The sequence below is a fragment of the Alosa sapidissima genome, chromosome 5 (genome assembly GCF_018492685.1).
Source record: "Alosa sapidissima isolate fAloSap1 chromosome 5, fAloSap1.pri, whole genome shotgun sequence".
In the NCBI taxonomy this organism is placed as follows: domain Eukaryota; kingdom Metazoa; phylum Chordata; class Actinopteri; order Clupeiformes; family Clupeidae; genus Alosa; species Alosa sapidissima.
This window is the reverse complement of record NC_055961.1, coordinates 14,360,629-14,387,731: the sequence shown is the minus strand read 5'-3', so window position 1 is coordinate 14,387,731 and position 27,103 is coordinate 14,360,629. Positions and strand designations below refer to the sequence as shown.

The 27,103-nt window shown below is 40.6% G+C and overlaps 2 protein-coding genes across 3 annotated transcripts; both read left to right on the top strand.

The window, feature by feature from the left end:
* Positions 1 to 140: 140 nt before the first annotated feature.
* Positions 141 to 4,237, top strand: hmgb1a (high mobility group box 1a). Of its 2 annotated transcripts, none has more exons than XM_042093245.1 (5): positions 141 to 293; positions 2,373 to 2,533; positions 2,626 to 2,771; positions 2,879 to 3,053; positions 3,275 to 4,237. In XM_042093245.1, exons 2-5 carry the CDS (start codon positions 2,387 to 2,389, stop codon positions 3,425 to 3,427), a joined length of 621 nt encoding a protein of 206 aa, XP_041949179.1. In that variant the 5' UTR covers positions 141 to 293; positions 2,373 to 2,386; the 3' UTR covers positions 3,428 to 4,237. The 2 variants fall into 2 exon arrangements, with proteins under 2 accessions (XP_041949179.1, XP_041949178.1); XM_042093244.1 differs by having other exon boundaries at positions 194 to 327.
* A 944-nt stretch (positions 4,238 to 5,181) lies between these two features.
* On the top strand, positions 5,182 to 14,965 carry katnal1 (katanin p60 subunit A-like 1). Its single transcript, XM_042093212.1, has 11 exons — positions 5,182 to 5,284; positions 6,016 to 6,187; positions 6,354 to 6,514; positions 6,758 to 6,917; positions 7,058 to 7,182; positions 9,370 to 9,475; positions 9,939 to 10,097; positions 10,193 to 10,319; positions 10,701 to 10,835; positions 12,730 to 12,856; positions 14,249 to 14,965. The coding sequence occupies exons 2-11, from the start codon at positions 6,023 to 6,025 to the stop codon at positions 14,445 to 14,447; spliced, it is 1,464 nt and encodes a 487-aa protein (XP_041949146.1). The 5' UTR covers positions 5,182 to 5,284; positions 6,016 to 6,022; the 3' UTR covers positions 14,448 to 14,965.
* Positions 14,966 to 27,103: the final 12,138 nt, after the last annotated feature.

The window sequence follows — 27,103 nt, the reverse complement described above, 5'->3', positions numbered from 1 at the left end:
TACAGTCTTCCAGCAGCACTTCTAAAGCCGAGTACAGGGAGAGTTTTCATATCAACCCGCCATTTAAAACTCTAGTGACGTTTCATTAAAGAAAGCCAATCAGATAGTGCTTGTTATTAGGACAATGGAAACCCCGTGTCGAATCAGATGAGCGCAAGACTTGGCGGTAACCAATAGAGGGGCAATCGTACGGAGAGTAATGTTACAGCTTTGAGAGCTCAGAGAGGAGACTGCGTATCGCCACTGCCTCCACATACAGCCATTGCATCACACTGAACCAGTACAAGCCAGCGGTAGGTGTCTGAATGAAATTAGAAAGTGTTCACAGTTAAGTAAAACAATGATTTTTACAGAAAATAATTGTAATGCAGTAATTATATAAAGATGTTAAAATGTCAGTTATGTTTAAATATGTCATCTCATGATTACATTAATGTCAGTAGCATTAAGCTAATATTAATATTATTGGACAAAAACAGATTTGGTGACATTATATGAATACAGTTACCTTTCTTGGAGACAAAAAATGTATTTCTCAGAATGTGCCGTTTACAATTATGTCATCACTACAAATGAGTTACCTTGAAACTACTCGACTTAATATGTGTTTCGGACAACTGGCTAAATGCGTACAAACAAGGTCTATGGTGGCTAGGCTAGGGTCTTTGCTAGATACAGTAACATTAGCCATTGCAGTGCATTGCGAGAGCCTGGAGATGCCTGTCATGCGAGGACAAGAAATCTTGAGAAATATACGGCATACGATGAGAAACTATAAGTGTTATTTAAGGAAATGCATGTTATGTCTATGTACATATACACTGTTAAGGTGTCAAATAACTCGATGGTAAATTGGTAAAAAAATTTACCTCAGTATCTGCGCTTTACTGTAATGGCTGACTACTTGCATAGGAAACAAGGCTGAGCCCGCTACAAAGACTGGTTGACAAGCGCAGTTCGGTTCAACTTTTTCAAGCCGTGTTTTCTACCATAACGAATGTGTAAATGAACAAACTAGTCCAAGAAAATACATTTACCATCTTTCCTAGTTGCAATCCATATATCTCTGTATTTTTTCGACATCGAATAATGTCCGAAAAATCCTTTTGAAAATATGTGGTATCGCGGTCGCTCTGCCCTCTATTGCGTGCAGTGTAATGGCTGTGCATTGACACAAAGAGAAGGAGCCATATTCCCTGTGCTGGTAGATGAAGACAAGCGGCCATTCCAAGCACATAGCAAACTAACTCAATACAGCCCGTACATAGACACAGTACAGGCTCAGTGTATTACTATACACCGGGGTAGTGCATAGGGATTTCCGAAGAAGGAAATTGTCAAGGAGACGGGCTTTCTTTACATATTTGTCGATTTAAAAAGCGAACAGGAAGGCGGGTGGAGACATTTGAGGGGGACTTTCTTTCATGAAGAAGGCTTTCTCACAAAATGGAAGAAGAAATATTGCTGTCGTTGTTGACCTCCTTTTCCTCAGAAAGCCTATGTTAACGTTATGCGCCATTAGTACAGTGGTAGTCTATACGATTGCCCCATATATCGTAAAGAATATAACAAGTCCATGTTTTTATGTTAGATTGTCTTTACATTTTTAACAGAATGTTAAGATAATCACCTTTCGCCATTTTTGTGTCATTGTGGATTAGAAAAGAGGGAGGTAGCAAGTTAAAAAAAAATTGATTTTTGCCCACTTTTGAGTTGAGGTTAGTAGTAACGTAAACATTCGAATATAACCTTGCAGCCTAATTTTAATCGCGAAAATTGTTATTTGACAACGCAAACTATTATGCTTAAAAGTTACGCCCTTGACGTGTCAACTAGCGAAGTTAAGGTATTATGTGAAATACGTTTTTGGCGTTATTATATTTGAAAGCAAGGAATAGGGGAGGGGGAATCGGCTGTTGTAAAAGTTATAATGGTAGTTGAAGGCACAATGTTACGTTAGCTCAGGCCTCTGCTAACGTTTAGTTAGTTATGAGAGTATAGTCTAATCTAACGTAATGCATCCTACTGTCAAAATTGGTCTCGTGTACCGTAATGATGAGTAGCAAGCGTCACTTGCTACTCAACTTGCGTAACCGCTTTAATTGTCACGATGGCTTTTAAATTATTTCGAATAGGCCTATATGGCTCGTAGCATTTGTGTTAGAGCCTCCACAGTGGAATCTAATCCTAAGAGTTTGGTAATTGATTATTTTACACAGGGAATTTATTTACATATCCCTAGGCTAGGAACTGCGTATGAATTGTGATAGGATTAGGAATAACATATAATCATGAATTTAACTGAAGTTGCAATGGCGTCATCCTACACGTCACTAGATGCACCTCACTGAAGTTAAACTTACTTTTTACAGATAAAGGAAGAAAGATGGGTAAAGATCCAACGAAGCCCAGGGGCAAGATGTCCTCATATGCCTACTTCGTCCAGACCTGCCGAGAGGAACACAAGAAAAAACACCCTGAGGCTTCGGTCAATTTCGCCGAGTTCTCTAAGAAGTGTTCTGAGAGATGGAAGGTAAATTTGTATCATCCATTAAATGGAATGATAAGCAATAACTCATGAAGGCAATTGATCAGTTCTGTTAATAGTGAGATATTTTCTTTCAGACGATGTCAGCCAAAGAGAAAGGTAAATTTGAAGATATGGCCAAACAAGACAAGGTCCGCTATGAGCGGGAGATGAAGAACTACATCCCACCAAAAGGAGAGAAAAAGAGGAGGTTTAAAGATCCCAATGCCCCCAAAAGGCCTCCGTGAGTCACTTAAATAGATTGGGAATATAGTATCTGTGGGAATTCTTCTGTGGTCTGTCATCATGTACTAAGACTGGATGTTTGTGGTTTTATCTATTATCTCTTAGGTCTGCCTTTTTCATTTTCTGTTCGGAGTTTCGACCCAAGGTCAAAGCAGAAACTCCTGGCCTGTCAATTGGCGATGTTGCTAAGAGGATGGGAGAGATGTGGAATAAAACATTAGCTGAGGATAAACAGCCATATGAGAAGAAGGCTGCCAAACTGAAGGAGAAGTATGAGAAGGTATGGACATAATAATATAATATTAATAAGTATTTTATATAGCGCCTTTCTCAAACCCAAGGTCGCTTTACATAGTAGGAAGGCAGGGAAACACAATAACAAACAAACAAACAAACAATACATAATGATGCCATCCATGTTCTTATTATTTTAAGATGGGTTTAATACAGGGACTATAACATTTCTGAAACTTAATATATTTATGAATTCTCTTATTTAAGGACATTGCAGCATATCGCCAAGGTAAGGGGGGCAAGATGGGAGGAGCAGCTGCAAAAGCTTCAGCCAAAGTTGAACAAAAGGATGATGATGACGACGACGACGATGATGATGACGATGATGACGATGACGATGATGAAGAGGATGATGAGTAGATCAGTTACATATATAGTTCATAATAGAGTTCAGTCTTGTTTATAAAGCAGTTAACCCCCTGTAAACATTTCACTTATGACAAAAAAAGTTTAAAAAAAAGCAACAAAAAATAAGGCTGTGTATATGGTATGTTTTTAAGCTGTACAGTTTCTTTTTTCCTTTTTGTATAGTTAACACTATGAAAAAGTGTCATCTGTGTTTGTATTTTTCCTCTTTTTTATTTTCTTAGTGGTAGCTCCCAAGCCACTATCCTTCCGTGGTACAGTTAATGGGGATTGTAAAATTGGCTTAGTCAGTGGAGTTCCTAATGGTGCCCAGCACACATCCTAGTTTCATTTTGGGTAGCAGTTTTTACCCTAATGTTTTTGTGTTTTATTTTTTATAATTAAAATTATGAATTATCATTAAATGCTGTATCATAAAGTTCTTTTACTGTACTTTGAATACCACTGTAATTGCAACAGTAAGAAAAATTGCAGCTGTGGTTGTTGACATTGACATGCTTTGACGTCAATAAACTTTTTTTTAATAAGGAAATAATGTGTCACTATTGACAGTTTATCTCATTGATGCATAGATATATCATTTATTAGTGATTACTAGTAGACATTAATACATTCTGATTAACATGAGTCATACATACTTGGAAAGAATATTAATATTACAGGAAAAGATATCAATTGCATAAACTGTCAGTAAACTGAAGTTTAAAAGTTAGTGTTGCAGTACAAGTGTGCCCTCCATTCAGTTCCAAGTGGTGGCACTGATTGTTTTGGTTGTCAAATACTATAAAAACACTGTGTGAAATATGTTTTTTGTCTGTAATTTATTTGTAGCAATGTCAGACCCACTAGAGATCCAGATATGATCTGCAGAATAAAAGGCCATATCATTTAGGAATGTGGTAAAACAATAACTTGTGCAGTATGAATATATTGTAGTTCAGGCCTCTTGACTAGATTTTTAGCCTTAACAGATCAAATGTAGTCAGCTGGTTTAGTCAATGAGCAGCTGTAACAAAAAATATGGGCTACATTTCATTCTAAACTATAAGACCAAGGAGAACTGTACTATGCCCCCAGAAGTCAGTATTCCAAAGTTGGGTTGCATCTCAAACATGAGCCACCTGCTGGTCACTCTACCGTTGGGGGAAAAAAGCTTAGCATGCCACCTATTGGTCAAGAGTAATTCCTTCCATGTAGCACTGTTCATATCTGTATGCAACTTTAAATAAATGTTTAAATCGACTTAGATGTGTGTGATTTATTTTCATAATGCGTGTTCTTGTTTGAATCTCTTTTAATGGAAGGTAAGTTACATTGGCCCTTTCTCACTGACCTGTTATTAGACCTGACTCAGATTACCTGTGATCGAGGATTGCAGTGATAACAGCAGTTAACTCATACATATCCTCGTGGTTACAGGCCAAGTACAGTTCCGTCTAGAATTACTTTATTCAGCCTTTAATACTGCTTAGGGCCTATAGGTAGCTTTGTGTTACAGTATGTTGGTGAAGATATGCACACAGTCGGCTGCCTGAGTTATTATTCTAAACAGAATTAGAATTGTTGACAGTAATCGTTTTAATGGTATAGGCTGGCAATGATCATGCCTGATCTTAAGAAAAGTGATGCCATGATGAAGTTGTAAACTTCTAGCGTAGCCTACCTCCCATGTCCAGCCTTTTACTGTCTATGGTCCAGCCAGACACGTTTATGGCCAGACACTCTGGTCCAGCCCAAGTACCACCCGCCTCTTCCTCACGCCACGCCTCCTCCGCTTCCTCTCTGCGGCCATGGTAACACCACCACGCAAAGGAGGACAGAGAAGTAAATTAATAGTCTCGCTGAGATAAGGTGAGTATATAGCCATGAACGGAAACGTAATGTCGTTTTTCTTAACTTCGGCTAATACATACCATTATTTCTCGCGTTTGAGGCCAGTAAATACATGTTTTTAGGCTTGCGTCAATTCAGTTTTGTTGTCTGTGTGGCCTAGCTAAATCGCAACGGTGGTGTGTATTTTGGCATGAGCTCGATGGGTATTGTTGTTCCTTGTAATGATCTTCACCGATAGAGGGCATAGTCTATTGGTCTATGTTGAACTACAAGTACGGGTGTTTGAACTGCGCTTACTGTTAGCTAGATATGGGTTTGTAATTTATGAATGAATTGTCAGGTAAACACCACCACCCCACCACTCATATTCCACATGTGCTCCAGCCCACCTTTTAAGTCATTTTAATCTGTCACGTTAATGATGGCCTAACGTTACTTATAAGCACGTCGTTGCACCCCTATTTGTTAAATGTAGCCTGCACGTTAGCGTTACCCTTCATTTTGCATTGAGCTAATTTAATTAGCACTGTGTGTATGCTTAAGATGGTTTAACGTTAGCAGGAATGGACAGATTTATTGTGTCTGAAATACGATAAGTTAACTTAACATAGGCCTAACGTTAGTTGAATATCGCTTGCTGGTTACCGTCAGAGACAACGTTTACTCGACTGCTCTAGTATCCGTCTGTTAAAGCCTCAATATTGTAGCCAGTCCTGTAGTATTTGAATGTAAAGACTTTTTCTTCATAGTCAAGCCATGGCGGAGTTAGCAGAGATATATGACAACGCTAAAAAGGGTCGAGAGTACGCTCTTCTCGGGAACTATGATTCGTCCATGGTCTACTATCAAGGTGTGATGCAGCAAATCGAGAAATACTGTCAGTCTCAGAGAGATCCATCACTCAAGGCCAAATGGCAGCAGGTGGGACAGCCCATAAAACAACTTTTATGAAATGTTGATGTGTTTGTTTATTTATTTTTGAATTACCCATGTCAATAATTTGAGAAATGCTGGAATGTAGTCATTGTCTGGTATGCAATAAGATAAATTAAAGACCAAATACCTACATCCTGCTCTTTAAATTTAGGTACGCTTGGAATTAGAAGAGGAATACAAGTATGTGAGGAGTATTGTCAACACCTTGGAAAGTTTTAAGGTGGACAAGCCAGTAGACTGCTCTAACTTCCTGCCAGAGGAAGCCCCTCAGGATCCTGCAGTATGGCCGCCCCCTACCCCGGCAGAACACAGGTAAAATACCTCATAGTCATCTGATAGACACAACCCCTTCTAGCTTTTGCTGAACGAGTCAAATACAACACAGATGCCAGCCAGGCTAATACTAATGGCAGACAAAAGACTGCTGGTTTGTTTAGCAGTGCTACCAGATCAGTGGCCAGTGAAATACGGATGCAAGTCTTGTGAGCACACACTTCACAGCTTGGTACCTAATACCAATAAATGGCCTGTGGTTTGCTTCTCTTTTATTCCCAGAGCACCAAGTCAGGTGAAGCGTCCCAATAGTGGAGCAAAGCCTCAGAAAAAAGACTCCCCAGCAATGCAGCACAAGGGTCCAGTGGTCAGGGGGCAAGTGAACCCCAAAACAGACAAATCACCCCGCAATGGACGAGGCACAAAGGCCAAAGATGAAAAGGTAATGCAATCTAACATCTTCAAGGCTTATATTGTTAAGGAACCCCAAGAGAACATAATCCATATATCTCAAAGTAGAGTTGGTAGACATCTATAAGATGGTCACCTTTGTGTATCTTTTTTTACTGTTGATTCTTTCAGGGGAAAAAGAGTGGCCAAGAAGGTGGTGAAGGAGAGTTGAAGAAGTTTGATGGTACAGGCTATGACAGTGACTTGGTGGATGCCCTTGAAAGGGACATTATTTCAAGGAATCCTAATATCAGCTGGTAATGGATGCTCTCCACTTTATACTTGTCTATGTGTTCCCACCACAAACAATACATTTCATCATTTGCCTCTGCGGTCCTCACCATTTGTGGGACCAATATCAGTACAAAATCAGAGTTCTGTGTAAACTAGGTTATATGCCGCAAGATAAAAAGAGCCATGTCTAATCTCAACATCACATCAAATGTAAGCACTGCTTTATGGTTACACCCATAGTGCCCGGCACCCTCAGTACTAACAATATATTGTACTACTGCCATGCCATGACCAATACTACTTGCTTTCCTTCACTGACACGGCTACTACAAAAATATTCTTATACCAAGAGGAAGGCACCCCAGATATTGAAACAACATGAGCAATAGAAAAGTTAAAAAGCAATACAATGTATAAATGATAAATGAAAAAAAAACTGATTAACCTGCACAATATCATACGTAGCCTACTGTACATCTTAGTTTCATGTGAGATTTTATTGTTTATTTTTGTGTGGGTGTTATTATTATGACAATCATTTGCAAATTGGCCAAATCAGCCTTTGTTGGTGCAATTTAGTAGCCTGGTTGAAACCAGACTCATTCACTTTGTAAAACGTTTGAAAAATGTTTCTGACACCAGCATCATGACCGGCTTAAACTTGAGGTCACCGAGTATGGTTGGTACAGAAAAACCTGAAAACAATCAGTTCTACCTAGCTCGAGTTTCTGCTGCCAGGCAGTTACAGTGCTACACTCTGGGGGCATGAAATGGGGGCTCTTGAACATGCCCCCAGAGTGTAGCCCTGTAGCTGCCTGGTAGCTCTAGCTGTTGGCTGCAGCAACTCGAGCTAGGTAAAACCGATTGTTTTTGTTTTTTCGTACGAGAGTACTTGGTGACCTCAAGAAACAGAGATCTATGTGAAAAATCGCCTGAATTCTCCTTTAACTTTTAAATCATTGGTCCAGGCTAACCAATCACATTGTTTAGGGATTCCTAATGTTACTTCCTACTTTGCCTAAACTTTAGAAACTGACAAAAACAGCAGCAAGATGCAATGTATGTAGGCCTACCTGCCTTGTACATAAATTTACACATTCTAACGACTGCAATTTTTGATGTTTGCAGGCGTTGTTACTACCATATACCACAGCCACTTTCGATTTCAAAACTATAGCATCCTTCCTTCTCATCACTAATTGGCCTGACCTTTTTGGGGTTTGATGGAAACGTTAGTGTATTTAGTGTGTTCCAGACTAGTATCTCCCTGAAAGGAGATCTAGGTGGGTGTGGCTAACAATTTAGGCCTAATTATTTCCAAATGTCAAAAAAAGACCTTTCAGTTATATTCGCCATTGTTTATTTGACCATACTGTACAAAATCACTGATTGGTTGAGAAGGCATGATATGATAACCATAGTAATGACCCATAACATTCCATACCTTCTTATTCCTAGTAGGTCCCACATACTATTATCTTGAGTTGCAGGAATGGACATCATGCCAAATGTTACTTGTTGTTTTATGCTCCCAACGTCGTCTTCCAGGCAGCGCTGCATGGAAGGCACTAGGGTTAAGCAAGGGATAGTGTTAGGGTTAAGGTTAGGGTTAGGTGCCTTGAAGTCAATGGTCGCAGCGCTGCCTTGAAGTCGACGGTGGGGGCTTAAAACACCATCGAGCATGGCAAATGCCCTTCTCCTACCCCACCAAAAGTAAGACTTTTGCTGTTGTGTTGGGGCTTTGGGTGGGGTAATTGCTTAATGAAAATTGAGGCCCATTATTTTTATCATAGTGGAATAATGAATTGCAGAGAGCACTACAGCATCATAAATAATCATGACTTATCTCTTGTGTGTCTGCCGCTCGTCTGTCTGTAATTGCATAAATTGTGAGAGCGTCGGATTAGTGGTCTGTTGGAGTGCGGAGGGACAGATGCCCAAGAGGTGAGGTGCTGGGGATGACTCATGACGACTGGGAGTCACACAATCTGTCGTGATTTTTCGCTTGTCTTTTTTTTTCTCTCTCGCTTCCCCCCTCTCTCTCTCTCTCGCTTCCCCTCTCTCTCTCTCTCTCTCTCTCATGGTTTCTTTTTTCTCTTTCTGTCTGTCTCTCTCTCTCTCTCTCTCTCTCATGGTTTCTTTTTTCTCTTTCTGTCTCTCTCTCACTCTCTCTCTCTCTCTCTTGGTCGCTCCCTCTCTTTCTTCTGCAGGGATGACATAGCCGATCTGGAGGATGCCAAGAAGCTGCTGAGAGAGGCAGTGGTGTTGCCCATGTGGATGCCAGATTTCTTCAAGGGCATTCGGCGGCCTTGGAAGGTCATTGCCTTTTCAGAATCATTTTTATCTTAGAAATGAACATACCCACTAGATATTCACACATGTATGTGCCACAAGCATTTGTGCACATTGATTATGCAGATGACATCATGGAAGCAATATTCACATATCACCAGCACTACCGTTTCAAACCAGTGGATGGCACTATTATGTAGTCCAATTGGTGAAGCTCATATGATGTGTGATATAATGCGCTAATTTCTCATGACCTGATGTACAAAGAAGATATTCCAGTCTGTTCTTGCAATACGCAAAGTATTTGTCTCGCTAAGAAATTATTTTTGTTGTATAATAATGGTTCAGTCAATACCATGATTTTCAGTCTTGCAATCCCTGACATATGGTGCTGTGATCAGATTGTGAACAGCATGGTGTGTGCGTGCGTGTGCGTGTGTGTGTGTGTGTGTGTGTGCGCGTGTGTGCGCGTGTGTGTGTACTGCAGGGAGTGTTGATGGTCGGCCCTCCTGGCACAGGGAAGACTATGCTTGCCAAAGCTGTTGCCACAGAGTGTGGCACCACGTTCTTCAACATCTCCCCCTCCACCCTCACCTCCAAGTATCGGGGCGAGTCAGAGAAACTGGTGCGGCTGCTCTTTGACATGGTGAGTCTGTGTGAGCGCCTCTAAGAATAATGAACATTTTACATATGGGTAGATTCTGAAACCTTTAAAATCTTTTCTGGAACCTTTAAAATCAGGCAAGGTTCTACGCCCCCAGTACAATCTTCATTGACGAGATCGACTCGATTTGCGGGAGACGGGGAACATCGGATGAACATGAGGCGAGTCGCCGAGTGAAGTCGGAACTCCTGGTGCAGATGGACGGTGAGCCAGACAGAGGAAGTGAAATCGCTAATCAGAGAAACTGCTTCATCGACCTCACAGTTGCTTCAGACCAATTCCACAATTTCACTTCTTCTCCTAAAATTGTTACCAGCTTTACCTTTATCTCAAGTCATCATCAAGTCTCCGTCAGTATACAAATGTGTATCACATTTAGGGTTCCCCAACTACACTTGACACTTCACCATAACATGTCCATCCTCACGCTTTAACCCCTCTTATGTTCATCCTCACGTTTTTGGCATCTCTATAGTAAAGCATAACCTGAACTGTCCAATCTAGATTTCAGTGTGAACTTTAGCCAGTCTTGGTTCAAAAGAATGACACTGTATAATGAAAAGATCTCACTGCTCTCTTGCACAGGGGTTGGTGGGGCAGTGGAGAATGACGATCCCTCTAAGATGGTGATGGTGCTGGCTGCCACCAATTTCCCCTGGGACATCGATGAGGCACTGAGACGCCGCCTGGAGAAGAGAATCTACATTTCTCTGCCCACAGGTCTGTGCACCTTCACAAAAGACTCCATTACTGCTCTATTAGCCTAAATCCAAATGACAAATCTGTAACTTCTCATTAGCATTGTCTACACACACAAAACTTTACTGGTCTGATCTTTGTAGTGGTTCCTCCTTTTACATTAAAGCATTAAAATATCCATCTGCCATCTGAGCCATGCATGCGCGAGTGTTCCTATCTGGTATTCTCTCTCGCCAAAATGTAGCCTATATTTGGACCCCTTCCTGACAAGCTTTGTCTACAGCCTCAAAACGGATATTTGTAGTGATTCCTCATTGCATTGAAATACACTCATTATCAATCAGGTTTTCAGATAGGAAGCAGTATGCGCTGTGCTTGCCACAGTCTTCTGCAAAAAGTAGTCACTACCACAGTCAAAGTTCAACATTGTTTGTGGTTTGCGTGAGGGTTAGCTGATGATTGCATGCAGGTTGGGGTCATTCATCATACCTGGCATTAGAGATGTGAAGATATAGATCGGATAGATCATATCTTTCTGCCCAGGTGTGAACAGGGTCACAGAGAATCAAACAAATTTATCCAACATCCAACAGGTTGGAGGTGAAGTTCTAGTGATTGCGAAAGGTCACCCATATCACAAACTGTTGTTGTCTGACAAACTATCAAGGGAGACTGTTCCTTTTCTGAGCTTTCACATCATGTTGCTATGGTGTCGTGTGCTCTGGTTCTCTCTCCAAGGCCGACATGGTTGTGCTAGCATTTCTGAACAGAAGTGAGAAAGTAACTATAGGCAACGCTCCAACCCAGAAGGAGAAAGGCACCAACAGTTTGGCAAATGACAGTTACTTCTGCAAAGAAAAAGCATGCTATTGCCTCATTGTCACTAAAGGCAGCAGTTCACACATGCTAAACTTTTTCATGTAATGACAGTAAGGAGGCTGTCAAACACTAGCCTGCTTTCACTACAATGGTTAGGAATTGCAACATTCTCATAAATAATTACATTAGATATCTGCATTTCTTAAGAGTAATCATATTACTTTCAAAATGCCCAGGATGCATTATTTGGCTCTGAGTAACTGAGATGGGTTTGTAACTTTTCAAAACGGAATTTTAATTAGGTTTTGTTTAATTAAAGGGACACTAGGCAACGTTTTCATGTTAATTACTCATCTTCGTAAGTCGGTATATGGTTAAATGATTACAGGGCGAATGAAGACTCTCTCGCCCGCCTCTACTGCCTGTAGGAAGAATATCCCGCTTGCAAGTTCAGTGTATCGTACCCGCCGACCAAAGCAGGATCAGTTTACATCCTGCATCCACAGCACAGAGGCAGGCTAACGAATCGCTAGAGATTGTTGCAAACGTGTGTATAATGGCAGAGCCGGCGAAGAAGCAGCGAAAACCTCTGACGGAATATGCAAAGAAAAGGAAAAGAGCTTCAGACTAAGCGAGGGGGAGTTTCGTAGAGAAAAAGCATCAGGCTTGCCTGGTGTCCCTTTAAAAGCATAAAGAGACATTTCTTATTCAGTTTGCCTTTAAATAGTTCAGTTTATACTTAAATAAATAAATAGTTTATAAATACATTTATAAATCAACCAAACTTTAACCAGAGACCAGCTAAAGTACAATACCACCAATCTTTTTATCTCTGCTGGTATCTCCCATTTGGTATTGCAGAATACCACTTATAACAATACCACACATGGCCATAATGTGGCATGAATGTTCACACACACCAAGCATGGACAGCACAACACATAGTCTTCACACACACAGTAGTAATGTATTCAGCCATGACACATCCCCCTCACCCTCACCACCCCTCGTGTAGTGGCTCGTGACTGCGTGCTGATGACACATTGCGGGGGCTGTGTGTGGGCGCCTGTGACTATGGTCTGGTGTGTTCCTCCAGCGAAGGGCCGTGCCGAACTGCTGCGCATCAGCCTGAGGGAGGTGGAGGTGGCGCCCGATGTCGATCTGGCCCTCATCGCTGAGAAGATCGAAGGCTACTCCGGAGCAGACATCACGAACGTCTGCAGGTCAGTGAGTCAGTCAGTCCCCCTGAAGTACAACATGTAATAGACCTTTTGATCAAAAAACGGAAAAATGTCATGGATGTGTAAACCCAGTTCCGTTGTATGCTTTGTTGATGGCGAAATGGCAGCTAAAGTTAGACTTTTACTGCGAGCCTGGTTACCCTACCATAGTGCCGATGTCACACAATCCAGCAAAATATTCCTTGCTCACCGCTATTTTTGTACAAGAAATATAGAGCAAGAAGAATAGAAATCTGTTAGAGAAACATGGATAAATGTTATGAAAACTGCCAGCTCACATCTATTATCTGCCACTATGGTAACCGGAAGTTCCGCTTCACTGCATTGAAACCAACCACATAACCAGTTCGATGTGTTCCGATTGGATGATTAAAGTTGTCAAGAAACTTGGTTGGTGTAAGAGTGAATGTATTGTGTATATGTGAGCAACTTACACGTTACCCATCTTGCACTGGATCATCTTCCTGAAACTTAATATTCTGATCACAAGAAGTCTGGGCAAAATACTCAGCACCAGTCAGAGGCTACATTCATTGTTTTGTATTTTTATGATGCCATCACATCACCAATACTGGTTTACCAAAAATATGTGGCAGTATTTTTTAACTACAAAAAATACTAACCTGTAAAGTATTTTGATACAAAATATGAAGCCATTTTCTTCAACCCAATAAAATACAAAAGAGTATTTTGTCATTTGTATCTGAAATACATATTTTAAATACATATCATAAATATTGCCCATCCCTGATTAGACATAATTAGACATATAGACAAAAATTTGAGGATTGAATAGACCGGTCCCGTTTTACTTTTTTTTCCCCGTTGTGCTTTTGTCTTCCTCTGCTTTGTGAAGCTGGACAGGATGTGTTTATGTACGGCCTGTCCTTCAATTCTGGTGTATTTCCAGTGAAACGCCTAAGTTTGTGATTGTTTTTCTGCACAGTGATTTTGTCAGATGGCTTCCTGCCATTGCCATTCCTGATTCCACAAACATGCCTTTGATTATTACGTAACTGTGTGTGTGTGTGAGTATTGGGTGGGTTCACAGGACTCTGTCTTGCTTTACTGAAAAAGCAATCAATGCAACAGTGTGCTTGTGAAAGCTTTATAGAGGATAAAACAATAAAGCAGCTGTCCTTTAGTAACCCAATAGCCAAAGACAATACACACATTTCTCAACAGCCAACATTGTTGATGTACTTTCCACCTACTCAACATAATTCTAAATGAGGGCTAAGCTCTCAATGATTCCTCGAGTTTAAATAAATCAAATAAAATTTTGGATGCCTTTGATATAAAGTAGTACAGATCTTTTGTCAGCCATGATAACGAGTCTCTAACAGGAGCTGCTGTGTGTGTCCGACTCCTCAGGGATGCGGCCATGATGGCCATGCGGCGTCGGATCCAGGGTTTGAGCCCCGAGGAGATTCGTGCGCTCCCCAAGGATGAACTCCAGATGCCCGTCACCATGGAGGACTTTGAGCTCACGCTCAAGAAGATCTCCAAGTCTGTCTCCTCCGCCGACTTGGAGAAGTACGAGTCCTGGATGTCAGAGTTCGGATCTGTGTAGTGGAGGAGGAGGAGGAAGAAGAAAGGAAAGATGAGTGGGTATGAAGAACAGAGGGTGGGACACCACTGGATGACCTAATCATTCCTTAGCCCTGTCGTCTAGCGTTACCAGGGCGAATACTTGAAACTGTTTAGTGTTCAGAAATGCTGTAGAATGGTGTTTTAGAAGGACACTTGAGAAACGGATCCTGTGTTTTAGGTCTTGTTTTTTTTATGTTGAAAGTGGTGCAAACTCATATTGGTGTGCACCTTTTTACTTATAAAATGCACTAGTGCTGGTATTGCACTGACTTGAAATAGTCTGATAGGCTGTGAGAATGTGTGATGTTGAAGAGAATGTGTGTGTGCCCTGTCTGTCATGGTTATCAATTTGTCAAAATGTCATTTTCACTTAAAGTATCTGCTTTGGTAAGTGTGTGTGTGTGTGTGTGTGTTGTACAGGGGAAAAGTGCTGGTATGGAAATGTTAAGGTACAGTACAATTTTACAAAAACTGTCATTAAAATGTTCATCTTGATAATCAAAGTGTTTGTCTCATTTTTCTAGGTGGGGTGCTTTCAAAACGATTTCTTTGTCTTTTTTTACCTGGTTATCATTAAGTGTTCAGGTCTCATGCCTTAGTAATGCTAATGAGTAATTGCTGGATTTTTTTCAGTTCCTTTCTTAAAATTGCTGACCCAGGCAACTAGAAGTATACACCTGCAGTGGTTTGAAAAAGTGTTTGCCCCCTTCCTGATTTCTTACTTTTTTTGTCACACTTAAATGTTTCAGATCAAACACATTTAAATATTAGTCAAAGATACACAAGTAAACACAAAATGCCGTTTTTAAATGAAGGTTGTTATTGTTAAGGGAAAACAAAATCCAAACCTACATGGCCCTGTGTGAAAGTGATTGCCCCCTGAACCTAATAACTGGTTGGGCCACCCTTAGCAGCAACAACTGGTAACAAAAAGATAACTTTCAAATTTCAATTTGCAATTCAAGTCAACTTATAGAGCGCCAAAACATTAATGTAATTCAGCCACATTGGAGGGTTTTTGAACATAAACTGACTTTTTAAGGTCATGTTACAGCATCTCAATAGGATTCAGGTCAGGACTTTGACTAGGCCACTCCAAAGCAGAATTCATGGTTCCATTTATCACAGCAAGTCCTCCATGGGCCCGTTGCACAAAACTAGGATAAGGGATTTAGCCGGGATATCTTGGTTATCCTGGCTCCATTTATCCATGATCTGGTTGCACAAAAGCGGGATAGGGGGCAGCAGGATATGTTATGGTATAAGTTACCATGGAGATTTATTCAGTGGAGCTAGCCTGCTCCAGACCACGCTACGTTCCAGGATCTATTTAATCTCATCCCTTATCTCAGTCAGCAGTCACCACAAACGGAAACCAATAGTTATTCCACTGCTCACTACACAGTATCACATATAACTAGACCCACTGCCATTATTTAAACGTTTGTGATCATTAATTTCAATAATTTTGGATAAATGATGATTTTTAGATGTTGCAATCATTAGATAATTTACAGTTTCCTATAGACTATAAGGCTATATATAAAATGAAGGAATATTAGGGCCACAGAGAAAAAAAAATCCAAATTCCTCTGCCACTGCAAGACATATTTAACTTAAATTTAAAGCACACATATGAACTAATTTAACACATATTGGCCGACCACGGTCATCATCAGGGAAGATTGTTTTGCTTTATCACTGTGGCGGTGTTGCCTTTCTTTTTAATTATGTCTTTTACATACTCGCCATTCCCGACCTGTCGTGCGACAATGTGACGTCACGGGAGCGCCGTAACCATTTATACTTGCGCGTGGTGGTCGCGACACTGGTTGGAATATTCTCCTAAACAGAGATATTGCTGTTGTGAAAAGGCTATTGCTACCTACTTTACACCGTAGAAGAAGCAATGAAGCCGCTCTACTTGCCATGGTAAATCTGTGATCGGTGGCGGGGTCTATTTGAGGGAGCCGTGTCCGCGCACTTATCCAGGATCGGTTTCACCTGGCTTGATGAATCCGTGTCCGCTCATCCTGGCTTGGTCTTTGTGCAACCAATTAAGCCTGGACGCTCTTGTTTTGGATTCATTGACCTCGACTCAGTCACTTATCCTGGATTTCTTGATCCTACTTTTGTGCAACGGGCCTCAGGTCCTGAAGCAGCAAAACAGCTCCAGACCATCACACTACCACCACCATATTTTACTGTTGGTAGGCCTATGACTTTCTGAAATGCGGTGTTACTTTTACGCCAGATGTAATCGGACATACATCTTCCACAAAGTTAAACTTTTGTCTCGTCAGTCCACCGTATTTTCTCAAAAGTCTTGGGGATCATCAAGATGTTTTCTGGCAAAAATGAGACGAGCCTTAATGTTCTTTTTACTCAGCAGTGGTTTTCGTCTTAAAACTCTGCCATGCAGGCCATTTTTGCACAGTCTCTTTCTTATGGTAAAGTCATGAACACTGAACTTAGCTGAGGCAAGTGAGGCATGCAGTTCTTTAGATATTTGTCTTTTGGGACCTCTTGGATGAGTCGTCGCTGCACTCTTGGGGTAATTTTGGTTGGCCGGCCACTCCTGGGAAGGTTCACCACTGTTTCATGTTTTAGCCATTTGTGGATAATGACTCTCACTGTAGTTCGCTGGAGTCCCAAAGCTTTATAAATGGCTTTATAAATGGCTTTATAACCTTTTCCAGACTGATAGATCGCAATTACTTTCTTTCTCATTTGTTCCTGAATTTCTTTGGCTCACAGCATGATGTCTAGCTTTTGAGGATCTTTTTGTCTGCTACACTTTGTAAGGCAGGTCCTACTTAAGTGATTTCTTGATTGAGAACAGGTGTGGCAGTAATCAGGCCTGGGTGTGGCTAGAGAAATTGAACTCAGGTGTGATAAACCACAGTTATGTGTTTAGAGGGGGGGCAAACATTTTTTCACACAGGGCCATGTAGGTTTGGATTTTTTCCCCCTTAATAATAAAAACCTTCATCCAATAACTGCATTTTGTGTTTATTTGTGTTATCTTTGTTGTATATTTAGATTTGTTTGATGATCTGAAACATTTAGGTGACAAACATGCAAAAAACAATAATAAAGAAATCAGGAAGGGGGCAAACACTTTTTCACACCACTGTATGTCAAGTGATGCGTGTCTGTGTGGATGGTTTAATTTCATTTAGCATAAGATTTAACCTTTTATGTCTGGGTACTTCTTAATGTGACCGGACTTGAACTTGACCCTAAAATTACATTAGGCATTTTTCATCACAGTATGACCAGGCGCAATGACATGAACAATGAGTCTATTTAACAGCTATTTTGAGGCTTTGAAAATCTCTTTTCATGTTTAAATAATCAGTCCTTTGAATAAATGTTGCCTGAAGTAGGATTCAAAAGAGCTGATTAAAGCACACAGAAATACTCTCATAGTTTCCCGGAGTGAAAAGAGCATATTTGTCTGTTAGGAACACAGACCCCCCCCCCCCCCCCCCCCCCCCCCAATAAGCAAATGCCTCGGCCTCAAAGGCAAAATGCCTCGGCCTCAAAGGCAAAGTACTACAAAGACAGATTCTCTCTCACTTAGAAAAAGTAGAATCGATGTGAAAGAATCAGAACTGGGACCCAAACTGGGTAACTGGCAACACGATTGGGTATAAAAGTCAAAGATCACCACTCATCTATCAAGGTGCAGGATTGATGGGCAACTTATAAAGGATAGAAGAAGAATCTACACACACAGATTTGAGTAAAAACTTCTTTTGCACAGACTGGAGTGTGCCGATTTTTCTTCTATCCTTTAACACGATTGAGTATGAAAAAGAGCATCCCAGAGAGGCAGGGTCTCTTAGAAGTAATATAATAATAATAATAATAATAATAATAATAATAAGCTTTATTTGTATAGCACCTTTCATACACATAAGGCAGCTCAAAGTGCTTTACAGTTGGAGTGTAACACAATAATAGAGAAGAGTCAGTCATTATCAGTCATTCCCCTTCGTTACTGTGGCCGTTTATGATCCAATCAGGAACATATCAAAAATATAGATAAGAACATGTAACACGATAATAGAGAAGAATAAGTCATTCCTCTTCGTTGCTGTGGCCGTTTATGATCCAATCAGCAACATATCAGAAATACTTTTATATATTTATATACAATTATATAGGCTTTTCTAACAAATGCTTAGGCCCGTTGATGCGGACTCTAAGCAGTTAGCCTTAGTATGATCTTAGTATGTGTTGTGATTGTATGACTTTACATACAGATGTTTAAGAAACACAGTGACCGGCAGCCTTAACCCTTAAAAGCTCAGAGATATATGAAGGTGCTATGCCATTCAGAGCTTTGTAAGTAATTAACATAACCTTAAAATCAGTTCTATAGGAAACAGGGAGCCAGTGCAATTCAGCTAACACGGGTGATGTGTTCTCTCAGCACTTATTTCTTCAAATATTTCTTGCTCTTAGTTAAAAGTCTAGCAGCAGAGTTCTGTATGAGTTCCAATTTAAAAGATGTAGGGGTATTCATCACTCTGTGTAACAATGTAATGTAAAACAATGTACAACCCCAAATCAGAAAAAGTTGGGACATTGTGTAAAATGCAAATAAAAACAGAATGTGATTATAAAAGTCTTGTAAACCCATATTTAGCAACAAAATTCTGTAGATGTTTAGGAACTGAGAAGACCAGTTGCTAGAGTTTTGAGAATGAAATGTTGTCCCATTCCTGCCCAATATAGGATTTCTGTTGCTCAACAGTATGAGGTATTCCTAATCATGTTTTTCATTCCATGCTGCACTAATTTGACTGGTCTGGACTGAAGACAGGCCATGTTAGCACCTGGACTCTTCCTCTATGGAGAAATACTGTTTAAATATGTGCAGAATTAATTTTGCCATTGTTTTCCTGAAATATTCAAGGTCTTCCCTGGAAAAAAACATTGCATGGGTGGCAGTATATGTTGCTCAAAACCTGTATACATCATTCAAATTTGATTGTGCCTTGCCATATGTGCAAGATGCCTATGCTGTAGGCACTAATGCACCTCTACATCGTCATAGATGTTGGGTTCCGAGTCCTAAAACAAGTTGGATAAGTTGGATACTTGGATAGGCCCTCTCCTCTTTAGCCCAGATGAGTCAATGATTTCCAAAAGTAATTGCAAATTTTGATTGGTCTAACCACAGGACCTTTTTCCACATTACCTCAGATCCTTTTAAACAAGCTCAGGCCCAGATAAGACACTGGTATTTATGTATCATGTCTACAATTTTGACTATTGCATGGTAAAGTTTACACTAGCATTTCTGAATTGGGTATCAAACTGTGCTCATAGACAATGGTTATCAGAGGTATTCCTGAGCCCATACAATGACTTTCTGTATAGAAATAGGTCTGGTTTTAATGCAATGCCATCTGAGGTCCAAAAGACCATGGCCATCCAATGTTCTATCCCTAGTTTGCAAAGATTTCTCTGGATTTTCTGAATATTTTAATGATATTATGTACTGTAGATGATGAACTCCCCAAATACTTTACAATTTCATGTTAAGAACATTACAATTACATTCTTTCATGATTTGTCCACACAGGTTTAGTGATTACCCTTACATCTTTACTTCTAAAAGACTTTGCCTCTCTGGGATGCTCTTTTTTACACCCAATAATGTTGCCAGTTACCCTAATTAGTTGTGAAACATGTTTCCTTTTGTTTTCTTTATCATTAGACTACCTTTCAAGCATTTTGTTACCCCTGTCCCAACTTTCCTGTCCCGCATTTTACACAACGTCCCAACTTTTTCTGATTTGGGGTTGTATATTTCGAACATTTGCTACTGTAAGCACGCAGCAATCTGTAGAGCCTGCTCATGACTGACTGCCAACCGGTCGGCGTGACTCAGCCGGCAGAGCTTGCTGAGAGCAGCAGAAGCCCGATGCTGGCCCGGTCCACCGGGGCTGGGAAGGGCTGTGAGTGTGGGAGTCTGCTCGTGCCTCAGTGGCCTGCGGCGATGCTTCACTCTGAAGGACAGCCGTCTGTCGGTGTCACACTAGTGCTGTCATCGCTGCGTGAGCCTACACACACACATGCACACACACACACACACGCATACACATACACCTCCATGAGCTGCCATTTGTCTCGTTTTGTCATGCTGTCTGTCTTACTCAGCCGTGCTGACATATAGAGAGGAATAACAGCATTATGGGCAAAAATAATGGAGGTGTGTGAGCTTTTATTAGTGAGTATGTCATGGTATGGTATGGTGGTATGTCATGTGTGTCACAGAGAGAAAATAGGTGGATCATGAGTACATGACAAATCGAAAACTAACAATAAATAAATAAATAGAAATGGAGCAGTTGGACAGAACATGATGGAGAAACACTGTGAACATGCATGGAATGACCATAAAACTGTTCATGCTATCATGCTATTGGACAGGAAAAAGATCATGCTGTGTGGACATCTGTTAATTACAGTGTATGCCAATTGAACTTTTAGATCTCTATTTGTATCCACATTATGCTACATATAGACAGGTACTGAGATGGTTGTACTTTTGTTTGAAGATGTGCAAACCTGAGTTTGGGTTGGGTGCATGCATGGGACCGGTGGACATTTTCTGAATGAACATCTCTGAGTCCCTTGACAGGAGTTCCTCTCATAGATGATGGGTGAGAGGAGAGACTGTGGGCCCTCATCAGTATCGACATCACTTCCTTAAATTAACTCTGTCCGTGGGCGCTATAAAAGAATGTGTGAACTGAGGTGTGTCTGAACTGATGTGCGAGAGTGTGTATGAAAGAGGGAGAAAGATTGAAGAGTGGAGAAAATGGAAGAAGTAATGGCTGCCTTTTCCCCTCCCTGCTCCAATGGTGTGGTCAATCTAGCAGGAATAGTATACAGAGAAAGGGATTGCTTGCAGGAGCCTCTAATGCATCTATTTTTAGCCATCTAGGAAGGACCAACAATTTGAAAATACATCATGGGAAAACACTTCCATCCCTTACTCCCCTTAGTACAGTGGAAGAGGGTTTGCCCCTTAAGTGACCCTGTCCATGTTTTTTTTTTCTTTTGTTTTTCCAAGAAAAATTGACGAGAGCGGCTTATAATGAAGACAGCAGGTGACAACTATTCTGTCGCTCTTTCTGATGGATCTTAACCTGAAGGATCTGAAATGAAATAGAAAGATCCATTTCGCTACTCTTGTCAAGTCATATTTCTGTGATCAAGGTCATTTATGATTAAATTAGGCTCAGAGCCAATGACTAGAGGTATTCTAACACTCATTAAATTAAGATGGACACCAGCATACTTATCCGTTAATTCATTATAATGTTTGTCTTTGCTGTACGTGATCTGTAAAATTACAGAAAACACATTGCGTCACAGTTCATTAGAAACCCTATAAAGGTTAAAAGTAAAAATGCTTTCGGGTCTACAATGATGATGTCATTCTGGTCATGACTAAGAGTTCTCCACTATTCATCAAGTGTATCTTTATTTATTTATTTTTTACTGCATATGAAGTAATGCGAGATAACATAAAATAATTCTTTTACATGAAGAGGCAAAGTCATTCTACAACAAAAAACACAGATACCATGCCTTTCAAATCTGCAATCAGGTTCACAACAAAAAGAGTGAAAGGTCTGAATACTTTGCACTGTCTGGACATGGCCAAGTGGAGATTGGGGGGGAAGAGGGTTGGTTGCCAAAGCATGTGTGTTGATTTTTATCTCTAAGCACAGCTCTCTGCTGCTAACCCTCAGTTCTAGGTGGGGCCTCTACCGGATGTGGGTTGCTGCTCTTCTGGGCCCTGCTCTGTCTCCCCTGGGCCGGCGCCGTTGATGCAATCTGACATTCCGTTCCGCGATGGTCGGCTATTACCCCTAAAGAACCTTCACACATGAAAGGGCTTTGGGTCCTGATGTATATTCACACATGCATGCACCCCAGACAGCATGTCACCTCCTGAAATTCATATTCCACATTCTGAGGCAGAGTTCAGCTATATGAAGGTTTAAACATTGGTGAAACAATATATTAATTAATTACTGATTAAAATGGTCGATGGTGGATTGACTATACCTTATATATTAATGGATAATTAATGGCTTTAGGACATCATGATTGATTTCATGAAATGATGCCAATAATATGAAATGAATAATAAAACACTGAGCTGTTTCCCATGTACAACATGCTGAAAGGGATATGTACACGCCTTTATTTGTTAAGTGAATGTGAAACATTGATAGTAGCCTACAGTATTAAGTTGTAACAACAAATTCCACCCTTGGTCTTTGAGAACTCCAAATTGCTGATCATGGAACACAGAATAACTTAATATTACACCTGAAAGTCCACAGAACAGACATGGCCTTGTAAATGATTGCACATGTTATGTCACTGGAGCAGGAGATATTTGGAATCATTTGCTAATTTTGTTGTGAACGTTATCATCACACTTGAGACTTACTGGCATATCTGAGGTGATAGTTAACATCAGCTTAGATAGTTAAAATCATTTCTGAAACCCTGCAAAACAATTGCCAAATTAATGTGTGTGAGACTAAGCTTGTCAGTGCCTTTATATAAATATTGATGTGAAGAAACCTGTGGTTGTAATTGACTATTTATGTATCAGTATGTTTGTTCTATTTGATTATTTGTGTAGATAAGTGTAGAAGTCTGTCTTTTGACAGGGCATTGCTGTTGTTTGCTGCATTCCACACATTAACCAGATAAAAACAAAAATATTTCCTCTACAACTGAGACACAAGAGCAGAAATTAATTTTGTTTTTTTCTTAAGCAAAATCAGTTATCGCTCTATGAGCGACCTCACTGACAAACTTTCAGCAGGCCATTAACAGGCTCCTGTGATTTCTCTCGCTCAGCCCTCTATCTGTCCTCTGTCCACACACTGGCTGGCTCGCTGGCGTCTGCCTTCCTGTCGGCCCCTCCACTCCCCTGCTCTCTCGCACGCTGTGGCTGGAGCGTGGCCAGGCCGCGGAGAACACATGGGCTCCCCACTTAGTATGGAGACGAGGTGCAGACAGCCCAGCCCGGCCCTCTGCTATGACAATGGCAGAGCGCAGATACAGGATATCCCTTAGGGGGTGGGGAGGTGGTTGTTATCCGTGTTGATTAACAAACAGCCACCGAAGGCTTCAGGGCTTCCCAGCACTGGTGACATAACACTGCTCTCTTTTTCTCTCCACACACACACACACACATATAGTTGTTTTCGTAGTAGATATGCCCGTCTCCATTAAGACTGGTCCCTGTTGGCTATATGCCAATTCCCTTTCCCTAGGTCATTAATGTGCACTGCTGAGTTGTCTGCATAACAGACATGTTGATTTTTATAAAGAATTCTGAGGAAGTGAGCTTCATTACGTTGACATCCTTTCCATACCAATTTCACCAATCACTTCTGCTGACATTCCTTCTATACCAGCAGATGTCTGTATCTCTGAAAACAAATTGTTTTTAACCAAAACATTGTTCTTGCTAAAGAATTACAAAAAATAAATCATGATATATTATGAGGACTTAGCCCCAAATGCAACATTGTGATGAAATTGTGGATTAAAAATCATGGAGCATATATTATTGCACTGATAATGATATAGCCTCTTTACTTTATAATGAGCTGAATGACCTTTTCTGTATCTGTGTTGACCATGGTGGTTGACCTTGGTATGTAATTACAGGGGATACGTAATGGACATTTTTGCGAAAGCCAGCATCCAACTGAAGTAGCTGTCCCAAACCACCACAAATGAACCCTTAAAGGTGTAGGTTTTTGAACATTCTAAGTTCTGCAACAATTGAAGGTTCTAAAATTCTATGTTGAATTCAATGAACCCAGATATTCTTTAGAACGTTCATTTCTCCTCATTCCCGTCACACCAGTGTGACGGTACTCCTTTCCTGCTCACAAGGTCTGTGCTCACCTCACGTTGGTGAATACACATGATAATGACAGGCCAGTCTTGGCGTCACTTGACAGTTTTAATAATGGCATCTAAATAGACCTCATGTGATGATACAATTGCACACACACACACTCACACCCACATAGGTGTCACATTGATGACAGCCTGAGTCCTCCAAACTAACCTGCCATCTTGATGTCAACACACTCCTGTACACACACACACACACACACACACACACACACACAAGGAGCTCAGTTTTTATCTGGACAATGGTTGAAATTGTATCAGATGCCATTGTCACCTCTCAGCAGCATGTCACCTACCAGATAGATATCTCTGTTTGGCTGTGTCATTGACTCTTTGCAGTGGATATTGATTGCAGTGTAGCTAAGCAGACTCCAACGTCTGCTAAAATAACAAAGCTGACATTCCATAATACTAGCCTGAGATACACCCTCGTAGAATATCTGCTCAGCAGGGTGTGGCTTAGTTGGCATGACATCAGCATAACAATGGAAAAATCAGTACTTAGACTCTAAGGGTGGGGTTGTACACTGACCAACACACACACACACACACACACACGCAGACATAGCAAACACATAAACACAGTTCTTACTTCAGTCACACTGAGGTCCTTGTGAAACATTGGCGACAAGCCTTTTTTTAAAAGGTGAGGAGACTAAACAGGGGTGTTGTTAGGTGGCACTTGGGAGATGGATGATGGATGTTTCTGAGGAGAGAGGGTGAGTCAGGTAGTTCATATAGTGTTGGAATGTCTCTCCTAGTTCAGAAAAGCCACACACATGCACACACACATTTATATTGGTTTTCTGGGGAGACAGCTTGGCAGATTCCTTCTTTCTATTTTCCTTCATAATGTATGAACAGAGGCTCCCGCAGATATGCTGCTTAGTGGTAAAAAAATACATATGTGTGAAATCTCTATAGTGTGTAGAGTCTGACATTCAGAGAACCTTTACAGAGATAATAGATATTATCCATAACGTGTTAGACCCTGACAAAAATCAACAAGGAGACATAACAGGTTTTAATAGTCCAAACACTTTTCAAATAGCTTGAAAATTAGAAAGGCAATCAGAAAATCTCAAAATGGACTCATTAGTCTCTTAAACATCTTATGCCCTTGCATTAAACAACACTTGATGACAATTCCTGTATCTTGAATGTGAGGCAACATTTCATCAGCTTTTTACACAAACAGAGAGAGAGAGAGAGAGAGAGCTGTGTCACTATTTGAAGAACAGAGTGTCCACATGTGATTGATTTTAAGTCGATTACTTCAGTATAAACGCACATGGTCAAAGGACAGCTGCGCCATTGTCGGAGGTACATAACCATTCATTTCCCCATCTGAAACACACCCAGCTCCCTTTCCCTCTGCCCCTTGTAACTGCATGCCTTTCACTAATATTAATCTAAGATGAAACACATGTCCTTTCCCAGATACATGGGCGGAGGGGATTTTCTGTGTGTGCTTCAGTATGTGCTTTGGACAAACTATTCCATATGCTTTGGACAAACAGATGCAGTTCAGTACACACTCAAAAATAATTGAATCCCAAATCATGAATGCTTTTTCCAAATCAACTGGCATCAATAATCTAGTCAAAAGTAATAATGTGATGATGAAGACATACATAGAAAGCGAAAAGACAGAAAGTTTATGGGCACGGGCATGGCATTTGTCTGGAAAGAAAAACAGAAGCAAAAAATCGCAAAGAGAAAGTAGAGAAAAAAATCCCTAAAAGGGAAGTGATCGGCATTACGCTGTTTCTGGTAAGACAGGCTGTCTGACCAAAGCACTAACCACAAGTCAGCAAGATCAACAGACTTGCACAATTTCCATAGTTCAGTGATTGAACAAACAAACAGTGTGACAGATGAACTCTTGAATATGAATAATTTAAATGTTGATATGGGAAAATTCACAAAAGTCCCCGACTTCTTTCCGCAGGTGTGTAAGCCATATTGAAAAGTCATACAAATTTAAGATGTGAATCCATTTGAATAAGCTTTGCAGCAGTGTACCCAACTGGATAAAAATATTTCAATACACCTTATTATCCATTCTGAAGGGAAGATGTTAAAAAAAAAAGCCATATACGCATGTCATAAATTCAGAAACCGAAACATGTACAAAAGACAATCTGTACAGTCACATGCCACCCTACCACTTGCCCTTTGGATCCAGGAAAAACAGGATTAAAAATAGCAGCAAACACACCGACATGAACTCAGTTACTCATACACCATAATAGAGCCCAGGGCTAAATGTATAACCAGAGGTCTCCTTTGGTGAGGCAGCCACACTGCTGTTCACCACTCCCTGAGGGGAGAAATGCTGAGCAGCAAGAAGAAGACTAAACATGAGGAGCATTGTCAGCCAGAATAAGAGGTTTCTGGGTTTTGTCCATCTTGCCAAGCAATGGTCACCCATTTTACTGACATTCATGCCTATAACTTCAAGAGTCAAGTTGTTCTTAAACAGTTGAGAAAGTATTGGTGGTAAACATTTAAAATAAATGACTGAAAAACTTGTCAACTGCCTTAAAAATGAAATGTAACTTAGTGATCTACAGGAAAAATAACTTTTGTTCTCTGCACTTGGGCTAAGCTACTGAGACTATAAAGAACAATACTGGCTGTCAAAGAGAA